Below are 21,885 nucleotides of genomic sequence, written 5' to 3'. Positions count from 1 at the left end.
TTAGAAAAAAATAAGAGAGAATAATTATGAGCACATACACACATAAACGCATCCTTGAACACTATTAAGCAGCAATTGACATGTATATGTATGTTAACCACATTTGTTCCTTAAATCTGTGCTTTCTAGTTCTTTGATTAGTCCTAGTCCTCCTTGGCCTATGTGTGTCTTATTTACATTCATCATTTTTCTCCTTACTTGAGCTTTAGCAGTATTTGAGAATGTTTTAAATAGTTGAGGGAGAAAACAGAAGTTGCATTCAAATAGTCCAGGTTTTGTTAAAATATTTTTACTAAAGCTACTTGAAAATGGGGTCAAAATGAAATGAAAGCACTTACTATAACTTTCATTTAACCATTCTGCCTCTCTTCCCATTTCTCCCCCAGTAATGGGAGACAGACACACAACCTTCCTAATGTTCCAAGCTTCCTAATGTTCAAGTAATCTGTGAGCTGCACAAGTTAAAAATCAAGGAGCTAAAAAAATCCACAGGCAACTGTCCTCTAAATACTGGCCTTTGTATAGTGCCCATGAATCAATTATATTTATTCCTAAATTTTTGAAGGAGTCTATTTTTATAGTCCTCGCTTTTCTTGTAGAAAAGCAAAATAGCAACCTGAAATTAGTCACATGAGGGCATTTTTATAAAAGGGAATAAAATTATTTCCAATCTACATTGTGTCTTAATCTTCCTACTTAATCAGCTTACTATATATAAAATATAAATACAAAAGTAATAAACATACCAGCAAATTACTCTGCCTCTAAATGCTTTGATTAGTCACTAATAACAATCTGTGGAGTTTTCCTCTTTGGGGATTATTATTTTCAAAAACCACCTCATGCATTACTTCAGGATCCTAATTCCACATTTACTTGCACATGATGATTTCTCCTTCACCGTACTCTATTTCTGCATTTGCAATAAAAGAATATACTAATACTGTCATTACCACAAATAAAAATATTCACTGTATTCTACAATTCTTAACATTCAAAAGTGAAACTACGTAATTAAAATGCAACCATCTCCACCCACCTTTTAGAGTCAACTTTGTTAATATAGAAGTGAATCATTAATTAAGGAGCATTGTGTATCCAAGGACTAAATATAGTCGCTTTGTTTCTTCCATCATATATATATTTTAAATTCCTTTGGCTCCTATCTGTTGGGAAAAGGCTGTCAGGTGAGCCTAGGCTAATAGATTCTCCAGTGGCTTTTGTTACGGCTCATGTCATACTATTAAAACCATGTGCCTTGAAAATGGCATAATATATGTAGTGGAATCTTGTCAACTCTAGATAATCAGACTCCGTTTGGCTTCAGGAGCAGATGCAGATTGGAGAAGAGATATAAATATGCAAATCACAGCGGCCCCCTTTCAGCACCACTGTTCCTACCTCTACTGGCCCTCGCAGAAAGTCTGCTTGTTCGGCTCCTACTTCCAGTGCTACGTCCACAGAGGCAAAGGGACGGCTGGCCATCTGCTGTCGTTCTCGAAGCAGTTGCTGGCGAGAGTTAAAAATGATTTGTTTTAACACAGGTTTACACACATTAAATTCAACAATATCTTGTTCTATTTTTAACAAATGACAGTCAAAATTTAAAAATCAGCTAGTGCACATATTCATATCTACATCACTCAACATGAAAATTGTTTTTTCTCCATGGCCTGGATTACCAGTACATGCCATAGAGGCTTTAAGTGAATGACCTACAATGAATGGCCTGCCATGAACTTCTCCCTGACCTCCATCCAGCAGGCCTAATGAAATGTGCTCAAAGCATTTTGAAAACTTCCAGTAAGAGGTGTTGCTTAAGTGAGAAGTGCTATTATGATAATGGCCATGCCAAGTTTCTCCCGCTCTAACTCATGCTTTTGTCTCAGCTGAAAGCAAACAACAGTAAAAATGTTTAAGGAAAGTTAACGAAAAGTTGTCAGAATGCGTTAATAGAGATGAAAGGAACATATGCCTTCCAAGACTAAGCCTGGTAAGTCATCAAGGTCCCCTATCCATTGCTATGGAACCAGCAGTTGTTACTGGCAGCATTTAGAACATTATTCAAAGCCTCCATGTTCATGGTTTGAAATGAGGAATGAGTAGTGTGTCGCAAAAATTTTGTGCCAGAGCTCCACCCCCAGATATTTGTTTCTTTCCCCATTTGCCTATTCTGGGCTTCGGCCAAGCCAATAAACTAGCAAGTCCCAACCAATGTTCAAGCAACTTTATATTTCTGCCTCTCCTTGAAATTATAATATTCATTAAGTCATGATAAGAAAAAATTGATGACCGGCACTAGATTTTGCAAATTGTGCCCTTCTCATTCTATACAGCTGATACAACTATTATTAAATATTAAAAGTGGATGAGCAATGCAATTAAATACCCTTTCAAATGAGAAGAAAACTATGTCACTGAAGAAAGGCAAAACCCTTGAACACAATGAAGGGCTTCATTATTCACTGAGATTTGTTAAGTTCACTGGCATTAACTTAAAATGCTAAGTGGTCTATGAATGTACATGTATAGAGTACTGAAATGCATCATTCATAAAATTCCCTTTTAGATGATGAAGGGATGCCAGGCAATGCCTGATGGCAGTTCATTATCTAAAATTTTGTTCTAACACTTGTGGCACAGCAGTGATGCTATTCATGAAATGTGCAGCTAAAACAGAACTTAAGGCCTTGCTTTGTTATTATTAAAAAGAGACCATCCACGTGCCAATATGGGATAAAAATAATACAACTATTATGGAGTAATGGTTTTCCTTTAAAAAAAAAAGGAAGTAAGGAAGATGTACTAAAACATTTAAAGTAAACACAAATGTGATCTAAATCACCAAATTATTAGTTTTAATATAAACTCAAAATTTATTTAAAATACAGCTGCTAGCAAGTAGAGTCTTATTTGTGCCTTTCTCAATGGGAGAGGCCAACTGATCTGAATAATGTCTACGCAGAATGCAAATGTAATGTTATTTCAAACTAGAGGCCCAGTACATGAAATTCGTGCACGGGCAGGGTCCCTAGTGGTTGCTGGCCGGGGCTGCCCTTCTCCCGGGCTGCTTGTCACCACGGCCCCCTGGTCGAACTCCTGGTCGAGCTCCAGGTCGAGGGGACAATTTGCATATTAGGCTCTTATTATATAGGATGACAAGGGATACCAACTATAGAAAACACCATGCTCTCTGTCTCTAGTAAAAACACAAATGTGTGTGCGCACACACACTATACAAAGTAACTTTCCTATAGTAATATGCAAATAGCTTTGAGAAAATTGTAAATTATAATTTAGGTTTGAAAACAATTTTCTAACATTTGTATTAAAAAGTTTCTTTATTAATACTAGTTGTCCTCAGTTAACAAATGGTAGCTCATACAATTACATGATTTTTAACAAAATGAAGTTTCTGTTTCCTCATCTTACCTTTATCCTACACTTAAAAGGTCTACAAAATATAATTAATGAATAGTCAATACCACAAACTGTAATATAAATCTATAAATATTCCAAATTTACTATCTCTGACAAAAAATAGTTTCTGAAATATAATATATTATTGTTACCCTAACATTTATAATAAAGAAAAATCAGTGACAGTCATAGTTATTGTTCATCTTTTTATTTATTAGAATACAAAATTATTTTTTAAAATTCCAGTTTGTCTTCTGAGCTTTGCATTTCAATTATTTTTTTAAAGAACTGAATGCCTAGTATAGTACTCTTTACAAAGAAGGAAAAAAAAAAACAATTTTCTTGCCCAGTACCTAACCCTATAGTTTGTAAACAACACACACTAAGATAAAATTAATTAGGGCAGAAGGTGATATACAGTGAAGGACACAAATAAGGAATTAACTGGATGAATTTACTCCAAGGTACTCAGGAGAGGGCTGGTTCAAGGACTCTAGCCAGCATACTGAATTTCTGACTTTGAGAAATTAATGTAAATGTTCTGACTGGGAATCTTTGAGGTGATGGCCTAAAATAATATAATGGGATGACAATATTATCTGCTACAAATAACTGGCCCTCAGTATCCTCAACAATTGTCCCCTCTTTTGCCACTTAATATCTGTATGCATTACTTTCCGATTTATGGCCCCTCTATGTCAAAACAAAGAAAAGATAAACAGCAGGCTTACAACTTAAAATTTTGTCCAAATTTAATATAAATACTGACAGGTGATATAGCTGCACTTTATTCAGAAAGACCTGAATACCAGTTTGTATACTTGTAACTATTTCAGCTTAATTGAATTATTGAGACCTCTCGAAGCCTCAATTTTCCCCATCTGTGAAGTGGGGACATTAACATTGCCTATACCTACTCCTATAACTCAGAGGGTTGTTTTGAGTCCCAGTTTCTCCACCCACTACCTAATGGACCATAACCAAATGAGCTTTTAGGTCTTTTTCATGCTTATTTCCTCTGGATAAAAAGAAAATAATAATATAAGGTTGGGACTAATGAGATAATGCAATCGGTCTGCTCAGCATAGGCTGGCACACTGTGAGCAGTCTATGACTATTCATTGGTACAATTATTATGTCAAATTTCAAGCACTAATTTGGTCTTTCATGATGGCACACTAATTACCACAGGCCCGTTTCCTCCAGCACTAGTGACACATTTAGCTCTACTGGTCTCCCTTTTAACAAATGCTGCAAATTCATGTGACAGTTGGAAAATGTCATGATTGTGGTAAAATAAATTTAGATTTGGAACTGCTTTCTGCCAATTGCAACTAAGAATGATAAAAACTCAACCTAAACATTAGAAGAATATAGAGTACTTTTTAAAGAACTTTAAAAAATAATTTATTTTGTGATTATGATTTTTATATAAAATGAAGCCTAACATTTTCTACATCCATATAAGAAGCCATATAACAGATGATCTGTTTTATAACTAATCTGCTATTGCCAATTATTCAACAGACAAATAAAGCCAGAAGAACAAATTGATCGTAATACAATAGATAATAATCATGCTGCCATAAACATTGTTGTGAAGAAAAATTAAAAATTAAAGAGATGTTCTTAGTAACATGTTTGTTGTCTATAACTGTTTTACTATTCAAACCTCTTACAAATTCTGAAATTAAAAATAAAATAAAAATCGATGCTTCAATATGGCAACCAAGAATATTAATTCTATCAAGTATATACATATGTAATTCTTCTACTCAATATTACTACTTCAATTATTGCAGCATTCTCCAAATTTCATACTAGCCAAATTTTCAACCACCCTAAAGCCATACAAACAACTCCCTAATAGATTTTAGGATAATAATCCATAAAAAACACAACAAAATAGTAATTAACTCTGTCCCCAATTGCCTTCATATCTCCTTCTTGCTATGTTTAGGTTCTATTCATCCTTCTCCCACTTCCAAAAGTCCTTCACCCCACCCCAAGCTTGAAGTGGTCATGGTTCTTATGAATTATTTATTAGATTAGTGTGATACCATCTCTTTATATCTTCATGCTTCTCTGAAGTCTTTAATGCACATATCTATGTTTATTTGGTTTTTATTCCCTACAGCACATAGTTGGCAATCAACAGTATCTGATAAATGAACAATGAATGAGTGGATTAAAATATAAAACTCTGTATCATGTGAATGTGAGTGAAGACAAGTTATGAAAAAACTAATTTCAATTATGAATTAGCCTTTAAAACTATGATATGTCCTTTATTATTTTAGAATTTATGTCTTATCCTCCAAAGTAAGTGGATATTGATTTTTTTTAGAATGGGACAATTTTGTGGACCTTTATCTCAAATCAACGTCAAGTTTCATATTGCTCCTCATCTACCTTATCGCAATACTGAGATTATAAAAAATATCAGCATAAAGTCATCATAATATATACTTTTTTTAAAAAAAAATATTTTTATTGATTTCAGAGAGGAAGGGAGAGGAAGAGAGAGGAAAACATCAATAATGAGAGAGAATCATTGATTGGCTGCCTCCTGCACGCCCGCTGCTGGGGATTGAGCCTGCAACCTGGGCATGTCAGTGCCCTTGACCAGAATCAAACCTGGACCCTTCAGTCCACAGGCTGATACTCTACTCATTGAACCAAACCAGCCAAGGCTATATTCATGTTTTTAATAAAAATTATATTCCTAAGTTTTTGGAAAGGTATAAAAGGAGCAATCAAAATGATTTACCGTTACTCTTGAGTTTACATCATAAAATGAACAACGTGTTTGAATTAGAAATTAAACAGCATTTAATAAAAAAAGAGTATTTCTCTTACTAACACAAATACATTTACAGAGTAATATAAATAAACAATCAATTTTGTTCTTTTGGAGGAAGTAAAGAGAAGTTGCAATATATTTAGTGTGAAATTCTATCATTTTCTATAACTATATCTGCAAGGGACAGTCCTCAAACTCTTACTTAGAATACTGGGAATCTTTGGCTTCTAGACTTCTAGTCTGAATTGGTTTTTACAGACAATGATGCTAGTACCCTATGGGAGTGCTTAGGTTACTTCAATGACTCTTTTCCAGGCTGCGTTTCATAAGGCTCCAGATGCCATACAGTGAGTGCGCTGACAGATCTGGGCAAAGTGAACTGAAAACCATCTGGCATGGATTCGCTGTTCTAGATGCCATTTAGGACATTTGCGATTCATGGGAGGAGGTCAAACTAGCAACTTTAACAGGAGTTTGGAAGAACTGTCATGGATGGCGTTGAGGGGCTCAAAACTTCAGTGGAGAAAGTAATTGCAGATGTGGTGGAAACAGCAAGAGAACGAAAGTTAGAATTGGAGCCTGAGCATGTGACTGAATTGCTCCAATCTCACACTGGAACCTTAACAGATGAAAAGTTGAGTAAGAAGGTGGTTTCATGAGATGGAATATACTCCTGGTGAAGATACTGGGAACATTGCTGAAATGACAACAAAGAATTTAGAATATTACATAACCTTATAGTTGATAAAGCAGTGGCATGTTTTAAGAGGACTAACTCCAATTTTTAAAAAATGTTTTACTGTGGATAAAATGCTATCAAACAGCATCTCATGCTACAAAAGCAGTGTTCAATATGGTAAACATCATTGTTGTCTTACTTTAAGAAATTGCCACAGCCACCCCAACCTTCAGGAATCACAACCCAGATCAGCCATCAATATCAAGGCAATAGCCTCCAACAGCAAAAGACAATGACTCACTGAAGGCTCAAATGATGGTTAGAATTTTTAGGAATAAATTTTTTTTAGACATAATGCTATTACACACTTAACAGTGTACAGCAACTTTTATACACACTGAAAAATTGTGTTACTGATTTTATTGTGATGGACTGGAACCAAACCCACAATATCTTTGAGGTATGCCTGTATTTATGGAGCCTAGATTTGAAAGCCTTATTATCTATTTCTTAGCGGGCAAGCCTGAAGGTATGTAAAGATATTGCAGAATTTTGGAAGGTTACTTCAGGCAATTTTGAAATTAAAATCTGGATTTGGAATCCTTTCTTTGTTGACATAGGTGGCATCACTGATTTAGACTTTGCCAAAGATGATCTCACTTCCGGATGAAAGAAATCATACAGAATGGCTTCATCTAGAAGAGTCAAAAACTCAGCGATTGCTTGATACAAGACCATTCTTTCTGGTGAGCAATAGGAAATACAATAGACCATTGCAGGACGGCATTTCATTTTGATTGTTTTGCACTTACTGAAATTAAAATGAAAAGCCAAAAAATTAAATGCTTATTGCCAATTTTAAAGATTACTCTGAGCCCTAAAAAAAACATAATTAATAGTACATAGATGTCTTATTTGTCCAACCTATTCTTATATAAACTAATAAAAATTTTACAGAAAAAATCGCTATAGGAGACATGAAATTGATGGAGGACAGGGAGGCAGTAGAGAGAGGAAGTGCTTTGCAGTGATCACAGACCTCTGAGGAAATGACAGTTGACCTGATTCCTTGGACACTCAGTCAGCATAGGCATGCGTCCCCCACTCAGAAATTTAACATAGAAAAGTGTATTTCTTGCTCATAGAAAATCTTCTTTAGGTCCAGGTAACTCCCGTCTGGCAATTCAGCAATACAGACTGCTTCACTCTTGAGGCTCTGCCATCTCAACCCAAGAACTGCTTGAATGTGAATGAAGAAAAGAGACTAGTGAATCCTGTATGGACTTCTCCATGCCTCAGCCCAGAAGCGACACACATCACTTCTCAGAAATAGTCACACGGCCCACTGAACTACACAAAGGGCAGAAACAACCGGGACAGCGGAATGCTGGGTAAGTGAAACAAGGGAAGCCAGGAAAGAATATTTCAGGCAGAGGGGTCAGCAGATGCAAAGTTCCTGAGGCAAGTCTGAGCTTCAAGTTTTCAAGAAACAGAGAAAAGGCCAAGTCTTATTAAGCAAGGTGGCAAGGAGAAGAATTGTCAAAAGATACTTTGGTTTCATCAAAGTTAAGAGAAATTGGCTGGCCAGTGTGGCTCCACTTGAGAGTCGATCCAGGAACCAGGAGGTCATCTGTTCGATTCCCTGTTGGGACACATGCCTGAGGTTATGGGATTGATCCCCAGAGGGGAGCATGCAGGGTGCAGCCGATCAATGATGTTTCTCTCTCTCCAATGTTTCTATCTCTCTATCCCGCTCCCTTTCTCTCCCTCCAAAAATCAATAAATATATTTTTAAAAGACTAAAATAAATAGAAATAACATATAAAAATCATCAAGCCCCAAAGGATCCAAATGAATGTGTTTCATTATTTTTAAAAAAAACATAATTTCTCTTTGTATTGCTCAGAGAGTCCATTCCTATAATGTGAGAAGTAGCTTGGAACAAAAAAGCTAAAGCAATAGGCATTACTATCCAAATACAGTTATTTTAAGACCTAACCCAGAAAATAGCAACAGCAGTTAAACTCAATACAATGAACCTAGCTCTCCCAATAAGTACCAAAAGGTCAATTTTGTATGTAACCTTCTTTAATACAAAAGGCCAGGTGGTTGTAATTTATCTGAGCAAATCAAAATGAGCAAAAAGATGAGTACTGAAAAGGTCATTCAAAAGCTACATCCCCAGAATGGATGCTTAATATATATTACTCCTCAAAGAGCAAAATGGAAAGCTCGATAATTTCAAATTTTGAAACTTGCACTTGAAAAAAAAAATTCCCCATACAGAATACCCTCACTGTCCTATTGTGGTGTATATTACTTTCCCAAGATTGAGGTCTAAGTTGTAAGAGCAACACATATCCTCCTCTCAGGAAAAGCAAATTAATGTCTTTGACATCCAAGAGGTACACAATATAATCAAGTCAACGTTGATGAGTGGAAATATAAAAGCAGCTGATTACAACAGAAATGACACATCGACCCCAACTGTGCATCAGAAATTTATGACTGGAGGTTCCTGTTACAACAAAACTGAGATCAATTCTTCCATAGTTTCTCCTTCACTCCTTAAGAAGTAATTCACTAAGGAAAGATATTTTTTTTCTTCCCTGATTCTGGGAATCCATACAAAGTTCAAGATTCAATTCTGAACCCCAGCATGCTAGCTTTTAGGTTAAATTCTAAATGCAACCCAATCCGTTTAGCTTTTTCATTTAGTGTACAAGGAGTTCGTGCTGACCATTTACGTAGTTTGTGACAGTAATTTGAAAGTTCTTCAAGAGGTACTTAAGTCTTCCTGGAGACATAAATAACTCAAAAACCTGCATTTTCATCTTAATCAATATTTTAAAAATATTTCTTTCCTTTAAGGGAAATGTGATTATTTTGCTATTAGCTAATGGAGTCATTTTCAGTTCTCTGTTGAGAAACTCAAAAACGGTTCTTTTGTAAAATGTTTCTTTGTGAAACAAGACATCTGCTAATTATAATGTTTTTAAAGTCTGTATTTGGAAAGTACTTATGACATCCATTGACTAATCAGTGTAATAGATTAATATGCACTGTTATTTTTTCAATCTTTTGCAAAAAAAGATATACTAATACATATTTTTAAAATCAAATTTCAATCCTTTTAACATTTTAAATCTGAAGGACAGTTTAAAAGTAGCATAGATTACTCATGACTGATATAAACTGGCTTTCCCATATGCTTGTAACGGTGTGTTATAACACAAAAATCAGAATGTAAGAAAATCAATGGTCATAACAGACTCATTGGAATAACTCATTCTCGACGATGGAAGGAACCCTAGAGGTTACTTAGTTCAATTTTCCCATTAAAGGAGGGTCAAATGTGCTATGCCTTTTCTGACAGAAGGCCATCTAGCACCCTGGGATGCATATATCAAAATAACTACTTTTTAGCAAGGCCATATTTCCTCCCAAAGACTTATAACACTGTTCAAAAGTTCAATATACTGAATGAAAACTTACATGCTTGGTCTCTTTTGGGGCCATTAAAGTTAAATGGAATCCTTATAATCTCATTTACTAAAATTTCTTTAAATACATATTATATATTTGAAACTTTTCTCATGTCTTCAAATTAAACAATTCTAGTATCTTACAAGGTTCATTCATTATTTATGTAAATGTTCTGAGAACAAGACCAGACACTGACATTTAAGGGATAAGAAATACAGTCCTGTCCTCTAGGTCCTAGGAGCTTACTCATAGTCTCATAAATAGAACAAAACTGTTTCTCATGTAACATGGTTCTCAGCATTGTTTCTTATATATATATATATTTTATTGATTTTTTACAGAAAGGAAGGGAGAGAGATAGAGAGTCAGAAACATCGATGAGAGAGAAACATCGATCAGCTGCCTCCTGCACATCCCCCACCGGGGATGTGCCCGCAACCCAGGTACATGCCCTTGACCGGAATCGAACCCGGGACCTTCCAGTCCGCAGGCCGACGCTCTATCCACTGAGCCAAACTGGTTTCAGCAGCATTGTTTCTTAAAATGTAAAATTAACACAATATTCTAGATGAGATCTGACTAATATAGAAGTTGGTAGAATTATTTCTAAATTAACATGCATTTAAAACATTTTTTGTTTCATCTTTAGAACCACTCAATAAACAATTCCAGGCCTTTTATACATGAACTCAGATCAAAAACAAGTATTCTCTACTTAACACTTCTTTGAGTAAATTTTTTATATTCAAATTAAGAACTTCACATTACATTTAATTGTTCATGTTTTCTTGTTGTTATTTTTTGTTTTGTTACTGTTTTAATCTATTTTTCCTTGAATGCAGAATTCTTTTTGATCCTTTGAACTTCCAACTAACACAGTTATCTGGCTCCACCTTGTCATGTGTGTTGAGCCCCTGCACTATTCGCTTGACCAGGTCAACACTACTTGAAGGCAAAGAAAAGAATCACGATGGTGAGTTGCCTAACTTGCTAGTAATTCAAGGCTAAACATAAAACCCATGAAGAGAATGACTTTCGCTTTTTATATTCCAGGGCTTCCTCCATATAGTGATGTGAAAAAATAGAACAGATAAGGTATATAGATTTAAAAACATTGGGTTTATTTTCACAGGCTCTATCCATATATCCACTCTGAGAGAAAACAGATCCAAGAAGTTCCCTAGTTTGCAGACTAGAAACAATTTCTCTTATTTTCAAACTCTGTGAAATCATCCTGCGTCCACTGTAAAAATTCATCCACAACATACCCTCCCTAGACCTTTCCTTGAAGTACTATTTTAGATCATATGTTGTTGAATCCTAATTTAAGTACTTTGGAGAGAGAGAGATCCCTGCATATGTCAGTCTTAGCTGATCCTTTCTTTACAAATGAAGAATAAACGGTGTTCTTAACTCATTCACAAAGTCCAAAAATGTTCCCAAACACTCGATTACTTCTTCCTATGTATCTTGTCTGCTTCACTTATCAACTGGTACACATTTTCCTGAATTTATACCATAAGCCAAACTGCTGATCTACTCCCCAAAGTGTATAACCATTCCCATGGTTGACCTCAGGAGGTGGAATGACATTCTATTGATGAATTGGGGGGTGTTCCACTCAGGTCTGCAACTTTCCTCTTAAGAGCTAATCTGCCTACAGGTAATGTGAATTCTACTCTGATCCTTTATCTCATAACTTTTTTTAAAAAAAATATTTTTTATTGATATCAGAGAGGAAGGGAGAGGGAGAGAGAGATAGAAACATCAATAATGAGAGAGAATCAGTGATTGGCTGCCTCCTGCACACCCTCTACTGGGGATCAAGCCCACAACCCGGGCATGTGCCCTTGACGGGAATCGAACCATGACTTCCTGGTTCATAGGTCGATGCTCAACCACACCACCAGGCCATCTCATAACTTCTTACTTCTTATCTGGGAAGGTTCCTGCAGAGGAAATCATGCCCTAGTCGAGCATTATCCTGGCAAGTGACAAAATCTGCCTAGTTCTGAAGTTCATAATTAGCAAGCTCATTAGGTTTGTAGACTCAAAGACATTTAATTGTGGATTGTGGTTCACATTTGTTTAGAATCCAGGCAGAGAAGAGAGTGCTAATGATTGCCTCCCGACTGAGAAACCACCAGCAGTATCTATACTATGACCCTGGTCCATTTTTCTATCTACTTCAAAAAAACCCAACCCTAGCTATTATTAAACAATTGGCTGAAATCAAACTATATCATATCTGCAAGAGAGCCTGGCTGTATCAGCCAAGTTATCCTAACAAAAAAGGAGTGTTTAGTTTTGAAGTCTTAACTCACTTGTAGCTTTAGACTTGCTAACATGCCTGCTTTTACTTAATAAATGAATAAATGAATGGATGTGTAATGAGGATACCTCACTTTATTTTAGCATCTGTTGCCAACTGATCAAACATAGCTTTTTCTGTAAACATTTGGAAATCTGTTTGCTAAAATCTTGGGTATGTACTTACCTCCTCTATTCCTTTTCCTTACTTTTATGTATGCTAAAATGACATAATCAATTTTCCCACTCTCAGGATTTCTACATCCCCCAACGTGGTTGGTAGTTTTGTGGTGTTGTTTTTTCTCACTATTCTCTCTACCTTATAAAAGTTGAAGCTGACAGCAAAGCAAGTCAAGAATCGATCATATCTTCAGCTTTCAGCGGAATGTGGCTTCTAGCAGATATACACCCAGATTCTAGTCCCCTACATTTACTATGTCTTGACTTGATGCCAATTTTGTAATCTGTCTTGGGACAAAGATAATTCATCACAGGTCATACAATGACAACAGTACACACTTGCAGGTCATATGTTTTGGGATCAAATCAAGTGCAGTACTCATTAGAACAAATACCAAATACCATCTCTAAAATGTCAATAATCTGATTCGAATTTCCATTGAATAGATCCTTATAATGATACTATCTTGCACCAGTTCTCCATCTCAGGACTATCACGTAACCAAAATAAGTAACTGGTCTTGAACTACATGTTTCAAAGCTTTTCAATTCCACCCATGTCTCTGCATGCTTCCAATGCTATTTCATCTTTTTCTCTTAGCACAGGGTGAGTGACTGCCTTTGGTGAAAAGTGTAGTATATTACACTCACTCCAGAATGCAAGGTGCTTTGATAGGGCTGTGGAGACTAGCATGAAATAGGGCAGAGAGCTCGTCTTCCCAATGGACATTCTACTTGAAATTGAGATTTAAAACATGGAATGTTAACTTACAACAGAAGGTTTTAATGACAAAATAAGTCAGAAATGCAAAAATGTGTGATCAGTTGTTAAGTTAGTGGCGTAAACAAACGCTTTCAGAAAAAGACAATATGACCATGGGCTAGACTGGTACGAAAGGCCTAAAGAAGTCTGTAAGATAGAGCTGACCCTTAAAGGATGTGTAGGACTCCAATGAACCATATTATGTTCATTAAATAATGATTTGCGTCAGAATAACTCTTTTATTTCACAATTCTGCTTTATGAGACTAAATGGAGCCCTCTCCTTCAATCTACACATTCCTGTATATTATTCCTTCCCATTTGTCAAACTCTATACACATTGTTTTACTTTCTTGCCTCCTTTTTGCCTGTAATCTCTCAAACTATCTCATCTGCCTTCGTATTCCTTTCTAGGTATAGTACCCACAGGATATACGTTTTTACTCTTCAAACACACGGGAATAAGTCTGTAATGTCGGAATTTGAAAAACAACTACAGTTGCATCAACTATTTCTTTGACATAAGCTTTGCTCACTTACCACTGCAATAAATAGTATTTGGCCATGCAAAGTATCCAAATGTGTGACATATCAACGATACCAAACCAATCCTACTGCTGTATTGGTAACTAAGAAAACACCTTATATCTGGGGACAATTTGAAGGCCAAATGGGTCAAAACTAAAAAAAGAAAAATTAGATTATTGCCAAAGGAATGAATTTTTATAAGTACTATTAAAATGGACCTAAAAATTTAATTGGTCTCTGCTACATTCCAACCAGCTCATCTCTCCATCAATAATAAAAGTGAAGGATGGAGCATAAATTATTACTCAATCCACTGAATGTGACAGTTTTCAAAAACACACACACGGTTCCCTTCTGAGAACTCTAAGTAAACAATTATAATTTATTTTCCTAAATCATTAACTACTTGCTTCAAAAAAATGAGGTGATTAACTAAGCAAATGTTACTTGAATTTAAATGTTGTATTGAACTCAAAAAAGAGAGAGACCAAATACCATATTTTAATTCAAGTTAGAAGTTACTGTAAACTCATCAGTCTAAGTAACATATACCACAGACATTAGCTAATACACAAAGCCAATGAGAGTTTAAATGCTACCCTTTAGCAATTCTCTTGCTAACATTTCAGCTTGAACTTATAATAACATTTATGATAATTTACCATAGACTGCTGACTTCAAACATTTAATTGCAAACGCACCTTCAGAGAATAATATCAGATCTGGCAAGATTTTCTTTAGTGCAAACAAAGAAGAGGAACACCGAATAAAATGTCATTGGAAATAATGCCCTCTTACTATTAAAAACACAACAACCCTCCTAACCCTTTCAAATAAATAGCATTAAAAAGAGAGCAAGAAATTATAAATGTTCAAGTGTAAATTATTATCTATTGATATACTTTTTATTCAAACAATTCCTTCACGAATATCATGCTTGAAAGTGACTGTGTCCTCATAAGGACCTTGTGAAGCCAGACCCCAATTTTCTCAGGGAACAGTAAGTCACAAAGCACACAGAGAGCAGCTGAAGGCCACAAAACAGCTCTAAGGGATCTACTTTTACTCTCGTTGTCTTTCTTATTGTAGCAGTGACAGCTCTGATCTATTCAAAATAAGAAGCTAGGCTAGAGAACCCCAGGCTAATAGTTAAAGAGTGTTATCATCCTACTAGAAGCCCAGCCCACGAAATCCCGTGGCCCCGCCCACCCGCATGCACCTCTCTGAGCTCACAGCCCCGCCCACCTGCTCTGGTCTTTGGTCCTTAAGGCATTAGGGCCACAGGTCTTTTATAATATAGATAATTCCATCCTGTAAGTCCTTCCATCTTTAGAAATTTTATATCCTCCCAAATGTTTATTTCCCTTTGCCATTACTGGTACAGTAGGAGGAATAATTATAGTCTTTATATCCATTTTATTATATATGTAATTTAAATAACTTGAAAGATTCATAAGATAGAGATTAATCAAAGAACTTATATGTGTTTATGCATAGCCCATGGACACAGACAATAAATAGACAGGCGAAGGCCTGGGATGGAGTGGAGCCGGGCAAAGCGTGAAAAATGGGGGACATCTGTAATAATCTCAACAATAAAATTTTAAAAAAGAAAATATCAAGGAATATTTTAAACTAATTCACAAAATTAAATAAATGTCAAACTTCAGTAACGTAATAATAAGAGGCAATTGGTTTGGCCATTTTGGGAAGCTATTTGCTAACAGATATCAAGAACATGAAAAGTGCATATATCACTCAGCCGTGGTGGCTCAGTGGTTGAGCATCAGCCTATGAGCCAGGAGGTCAGAGTTCGATTCCTGGTCAGGGCACATGCCTGAGTTGCAGGCTCCATCTCCAGTGTGGGGCAAGCAGGAGGCAGCCAATCAATGATTCTCTCTCATCATTGATGTTTCTCTCTCTCCCTCCCTCCCTCTCCCTTCCTCCTGAAATCAATTAAAAAAATAAAAGTGCACATATCACTCAGAGGTCATGGTTCGATTCCTGATCAGGGCACATGCTTGGGTTGTGGGCACAATCTCCAGAGTGCAGTGTGCAGTAGGCAGCCAATCAATGATTCTCTCTCATTATCATTGATATCTCTCTCGCTCTCCCTTCCTCCCTCCCGCTGCCCTCCCTCCCTCTCTCCCTCCCCCCTTCCTCTCTGAAATAAATAAAAATATTTTTTAAAGTGCACATATCCTCTGACTTAGTAATTCTACTTTATGACTCTATATTAATGAAATAATCAGAGATACAAGCAAGATTTATAAAGTCCTGCCAAAGTACATAGTTCAAAATAGTGAAAAATTGGAGACAATTGGTTAAACATACTGCAATATCAAAAAGGTAAAATATTACATGACCATTAAAATTATGTTTTCAAAGGGTTTTTACTGACATTAGAAAATGTCAAGAACATCTTTACATGAAAAATCAGAATTATATACACATATATAGTATGTATAAATTACATATATGATAAAAATAAAATTTGGAATGATGTTTACTTTGGGTTGGGGGATAAAGAGAGATGGAATGGGGGAGAGCCAATAAAATTAATTTAATAATTTGCTTTAAGTGCAAAAGATAAAAAATCACTGTAAAAAATGATACCAATTATATACCTATATTTACATTATCTATTTCTACATCTAGTCCTATATCATTATGTCTGAGAGGAAATAAAAGTTTTATCTTCAGAACATGAATTTTAATTATTTTAAATTTATATCTTCCCCAACTTTTCTATAGGAGTTTCTATAACAAAGAAAGAAGGGGAATATTAGTTACTAGAGGCCCAGTGCACAAATTCGTGCCCAGGTGGGGTCTGGCCCAGCCTGCCCCCATTGGGGCGATTGAGCCTGGCTAGGCAAAGGGAGGGGCCGCGGGCAGTTGGCCAGCCGGCCCCGCCCCCTGGTCGAACTCCCCTTTGAACTCCCATTAGAGGGGACAATTTGCATATTATTATATAGGATTATTTTGATGCCTCTGAATTGGTTGAACTGTCACTATAAGAGTGTATGATTTAGAAAACAAGAACTATAGAGGAATAAAGTAATAATTTCTGTTATTTTAGAAAGTTAGCTTATTTGTGCCTATTACTTATATTATATATTACATGATACTACAGGATAAAAGTGGCAAGGATTAGTACTTGCCTGAGATAAAAGTATGGATGAAGCAAGTTCTAGGAGAAATTCTGTATAAATAATTACAGTTAAGATAATAGTCAATTAAACAATTAAGAAATAATAGTTGTCATTTTTAAATCTTAATTCTAATTATTTATATATAAACTCATAATAATATTTAGGAACCTTAGAAACAGTTTCTCTAAAAGCCAGTGAATATCTCATTTGAAGAATCTTTTGTTAAATGGAAACATGCTTAACTGTGTGGTTAGAGCTGTGGTTAGAGCTGTCTCAGTGGCCATTAAGGTAGCTTGGAGGACAAGTTAAAAAATATGATTGTGTGCAGTCATTTCCATCAGAAATGATCTAGAATGATAAAAGTCTAGAAGTCCAAGGATCTAAAACTGCATGGCACTGTAACTGACTTCAAATTGGCATACTGAACTATTTAGGCTGCAAAATTAGTTTAGATCAGGATTAGCAATACAGTGACTAATTTTGCCATCTGGTGGTCAGTGTGATACGAATCAGAAGTCTTCACTTCATATTTCTATGTCAGAATTTTAAAGTAGGTCTAAAAATATAAGGACATTTTTGGTGCTAAATTAATTCATGGATAAAATTAGAGATACGGCAGAGAAGGTGTATTTTGTGATTTGGTCAGATAACTTCTGTAAGGGGCTGAATAATATGCCCCTCTTCCAACATCCAGGTCTAATCCCTAGAACCTATGAAAATTATTATTATTATTAACTAGAGGCCTGATGCACGAAATTGATGCAAGAGTAGGTCTTCACAGCCCCGACTGCCTCGGCCCTCACAGCCCTGGCTTCAGCCGTTCAGTCGATATGCAAATTACGCTTTTGTTATTGTAGATATAGCAAAAGGGGTTTTGTAGACATGACCACATTAAGAATTTTGAGATGGGAGATTGTCCTGGATTATCCAGATAAACCCTCATGTAGCCACAGTGTCTTCAATAAGGAGGAGGCAGAGGCAGAAGGCAAAGGCGGTGTAACTACTATAGCAAGATGCGACACTCCAGGCTTTGAAGATGGAGGAAGGGGCCAGAAGCCAAGGAATGCAAGGAACAGGAGAAGCAAAAACAATGGATTCTCTCCTGGAATCTCTGGAGGGGGTGTGCCTGACACCTTGCTTTCAGTCCTGTAAAACTGACTTTGGACTTGGACTTCCAGAACTATAAGGGAAGGGCTTTGTGTGTTGTAAGCTAGTTGAGCAATTTGTCACAGCAGCCCTAGAACACTGATACAATAGCTAAATGGGAGGACCTGAGGCTGGAGTGAGACAAGTGCTATAAAAATCAGTGGGAAATGAACTCTCTCCCTCCACTGACTGATCCTAAATCTGACCATGCATGTCAATAAGCAATGCGCTATTACTCAAAACGCTCAAGCCTGAAAAAAGTTGCCAAAATTATTCAGAAAGAAACCAGAGACAATGTGCGCCCACATGCACATACACAGAAAACAAACAAACAAACAAAAAACACTTTCTTTTCTGTCTAATCCCTGTGGTCTGACTAAGTAACTTAGAGGAGTAAAATAGTGAATGTATTTTACTCTACAAGTTTTGGGGGGTTCGTCCTTAAAGCATGGCAAAAATATTAAAGCACATGCATATTTCACTAACCAATATGATGTGATAGCATTTACAATTTTAAAGAAAGGAGCTAACCAATAACCAATGGTGGAGGACAGATTTAACTTTAAATACATATTTTATTGATTTTTTACAGAGAGGAAGGGAGAGGGATAGAGAGTTAGAAACATCGATGAGAGAGAAACATTGATCAGCTGCCTCCTGCACACCCCAAACTGGGGATGTGCCTGCAACCAAGGTACATGCCTTTGACCGGAATCGAACCTGGGACCTTTCAGTCCACAGGTCAATGCTCTATCCACTGAACCAAACCGGCTAGGGCCAGATTTAACTTTAAATGAAGCTTAAGACAAAATTTAGCAAGTTCAACAAAATGGAAAGGTCTGAGAAGTAACAGGCAGCATATTTCTTCCCCTGATCTAATTGTCTATCCCTGTCAGAAATATGGTGCTGCCTCAATTACTCTAGCCCAGTGGTCGGCAAACTGCGGCTCGCATGCCACATGCGGCTCTTTGGCCCCTTGAGTGTGGCTCTTCCACAAAATACCGACTTCTGCGCATGGGCCACGAAGTTTCAATTGCACTGTATGTGCGCGCCTGCAGGTGGTATTTTGTGGAAGAGCCACACTCAAGGGGCCAAAAAGCCGCATGTGGCTCGTGAGCCACAGTTTGCCGACCACTGCTCTAGCCTTACAGCTTGATATCCTGAAAGGCAAGTATTTAATCTTACTTGCCTTTGGTAAGAGTGTCTTGGATGTTCGGGATACTTTGCTCTTCTATGCAAATCTTGAAATAATTTTATAATCTATACAAAACCTGTTGCGATGGGAATTTCATTAAACCTATATATCAATTTGAGTGGGATGTATAACTTTACTACACTGCATCTTCCTACCCTAAAGATATTTCTCCATTCGGCTGGATCTTCATTAATGCTTCTCAATTAAGCTTTATAAAACTTTATACTTTTATAACTTTATAATTGTCTACATAAAATTTTGTACATCTGTAAAAATTGTTCCTAAATAAGCTATATTTGTTGCTACCATAAATATTTCTAATATTATATTTACTATTTGTTCCTTGTGTATATAAATGTGACATTTTCTTTTGTGTAGGTTATTGGTTACTTGCTAACTATTAATACGTCTATAAATTTTCCCATGTATTCATTTAGCTTTTCTATAGAATTACATAATCTGTAAACAATGGAAGATTTGTTTATTTGCTTGTGGTCCGTATATTTTTTAATTCTTTACTTGAATTATTGCACTGACTAGAAGCACCAGTATACTTTCAAATAAAAGTGGGAATAGAGGGCATCCTCGACTGTGTATGATTTTAAGAGGCTTGCTTTGCATATTTCAGCACGGAGTTTCATGTTTGCTGTATGTTGGACTTCTGTAGATACCTTTTGTCTGTTAAAGGAAATTTCTTTGTATTCCCAGTTTGCTAAGATTATTTTTTAAATCATAAATGTGTACAATTTCCTGTATATACTGACATCATCATATGATTTTCCTCTATAAACATGATAAACACAAATATTCAGAGGTTGCACAGTTGACCAATCGTGAGAAGAGATAACCGTGGAAGCGGTTAAAGAACCCAAACTGCACAAAGGAACAGATGCTCAAGGAAGAGCTGGGATAGCAGCGGACACACCCTGCCCCTGATTTTTATCTCTGCCCTTTAACAGCCCATGTGACTCAATCAAAGTGCTTCTTATTCCTCTTGATATTGACCTTCCCTGGTATTAGCAGCACTTTTACCTGCTATATTGAACTCATGCACCCGAGTTTTCAAACATAGCTAGGGAACAGGTTTCCATTTCTTAAGAATTTATTTTACTCCATGATCATTTTAATTTTATTGGCCCTTTAATTTTGGGGGTCTGAATTTGTCTTGTACTCCTGATAACCTAGGAGTTTAACAGAAGGCTCTCTTCTGATAATCATTTCTCACAAAGAGGAATCTAAGCTTTCAGTAGGTTTCAGCTGACAACTGCCTGTGAGAGGTACTCCTCAGCAGCCTTAAGGAGCACTCGATGGCCCTTTCTCTAAAGGACTTTTCTTGTTGCCCACGTGATTTAGGGCCATTATCATTCCTCACTTAAAAAAAACAAAAACAAAAATACTAACAAGCAAGCACCAACCAAAAAGAAAGCAGACATGCCCAGATGAGACTGTGGCTTAGATTTGCAGTTCTATTCACACTGGGCAGCTGTGTAATGTTTGTGTTTTCGGCTGAAATTTTACTTTTGTAAGTTGTCACTTTCTGAGTGTTCCTGCGTCTGTGTAACATGAGAACGCTACTGCTTAATCTCATGCTGAAAGAGGAGCTCCTCTATCTCAAGGCAACTTCTGTGAGCCAGCTGCCAGATGCAATGATTAGCAGCCTCAGTGTAGCCCCTGGCACTTCTGCCAAACAGTAAAAGGAGTGAGAATATTACCTGAAAAAGTCTTAATTTTTTTTTCCTGTTCCCCCGTGTTAGCTAGCGTCCACAGCTCATGGGAGCAGAAAGCACAGTTCTGTGGATGTGTGCTGCCGAAGGTCTTTCTGACATAACCTAAGGAAAAGGCACTGGACAGCGGAGGGCTGGCAATGGCCATTTCTGGGTAGCTGCTCTTTTTTGCCTTCTAACATTGCTTCTGGACACCAAGACCAACGATAGCATCCTTCAGGTTCCACTGACCTCTATCAGCACACCATATGCCAGGCGGCTCCTCATGCTGAGATGTCTGCACCATCTCTGCTCGTGTCAGCTCTGGCCTCTATTCTACTTCAAGGGCATTCAGATGCACCCAAACTCACGATTCACGGTGCCATAAGTCCAGTATTTTATTTGAAAAATTTTTACTTAATGTTTCCCCCTTTTAGAGTAGCTTGTCTTCATCACATTTAAATAAATGAAATAATATTAACTTAATAATCTCTGTATATCTTCCCTCCTTCCCTCCCTCC

The 21,885-nt window shown here is 36.6% G+C and overlaps 1 protein-coding gene across 1 annotated transcript in view; it reads right to left on the bottom strand.

The window, feature by feature from the left end:
- Positions 1–21,885, bottom strand: part of ATRNL1 (attractin like 1) — a gene marked incomplete at both ends in the record, with an annotated part of 457,232 nt that overhangs the window by 175,752 nt on the left and 259,595 nt on the right. The window contains one exon of the mRNA XM_081105367.1: positions 1,402–1,509. Within this exon, the coding sequence (XP_080961493.1) occupies positions 1,402–1,509 (108 nt within the window). The remainder of the gene's footprint in view (positions 1–1,401; positions 1,510–21,885) is intronic.

Source organism: Myotis nattereri (genome assembly GCF_964212035.1).
Source record: "Myotis nattereri genome assembly, chromosome: 13".
NCBI lineage: Eukaryota > Metazoa > Chordata > Mammalia > Chiroptera > Vespertilionidae > Myotis > Myotis nattereri.
The sequence above is the reverse complement of the archived record's forward strand: the minus strand, read 5'-3'. Positions and strand labels throughout refer to the sequence as shown.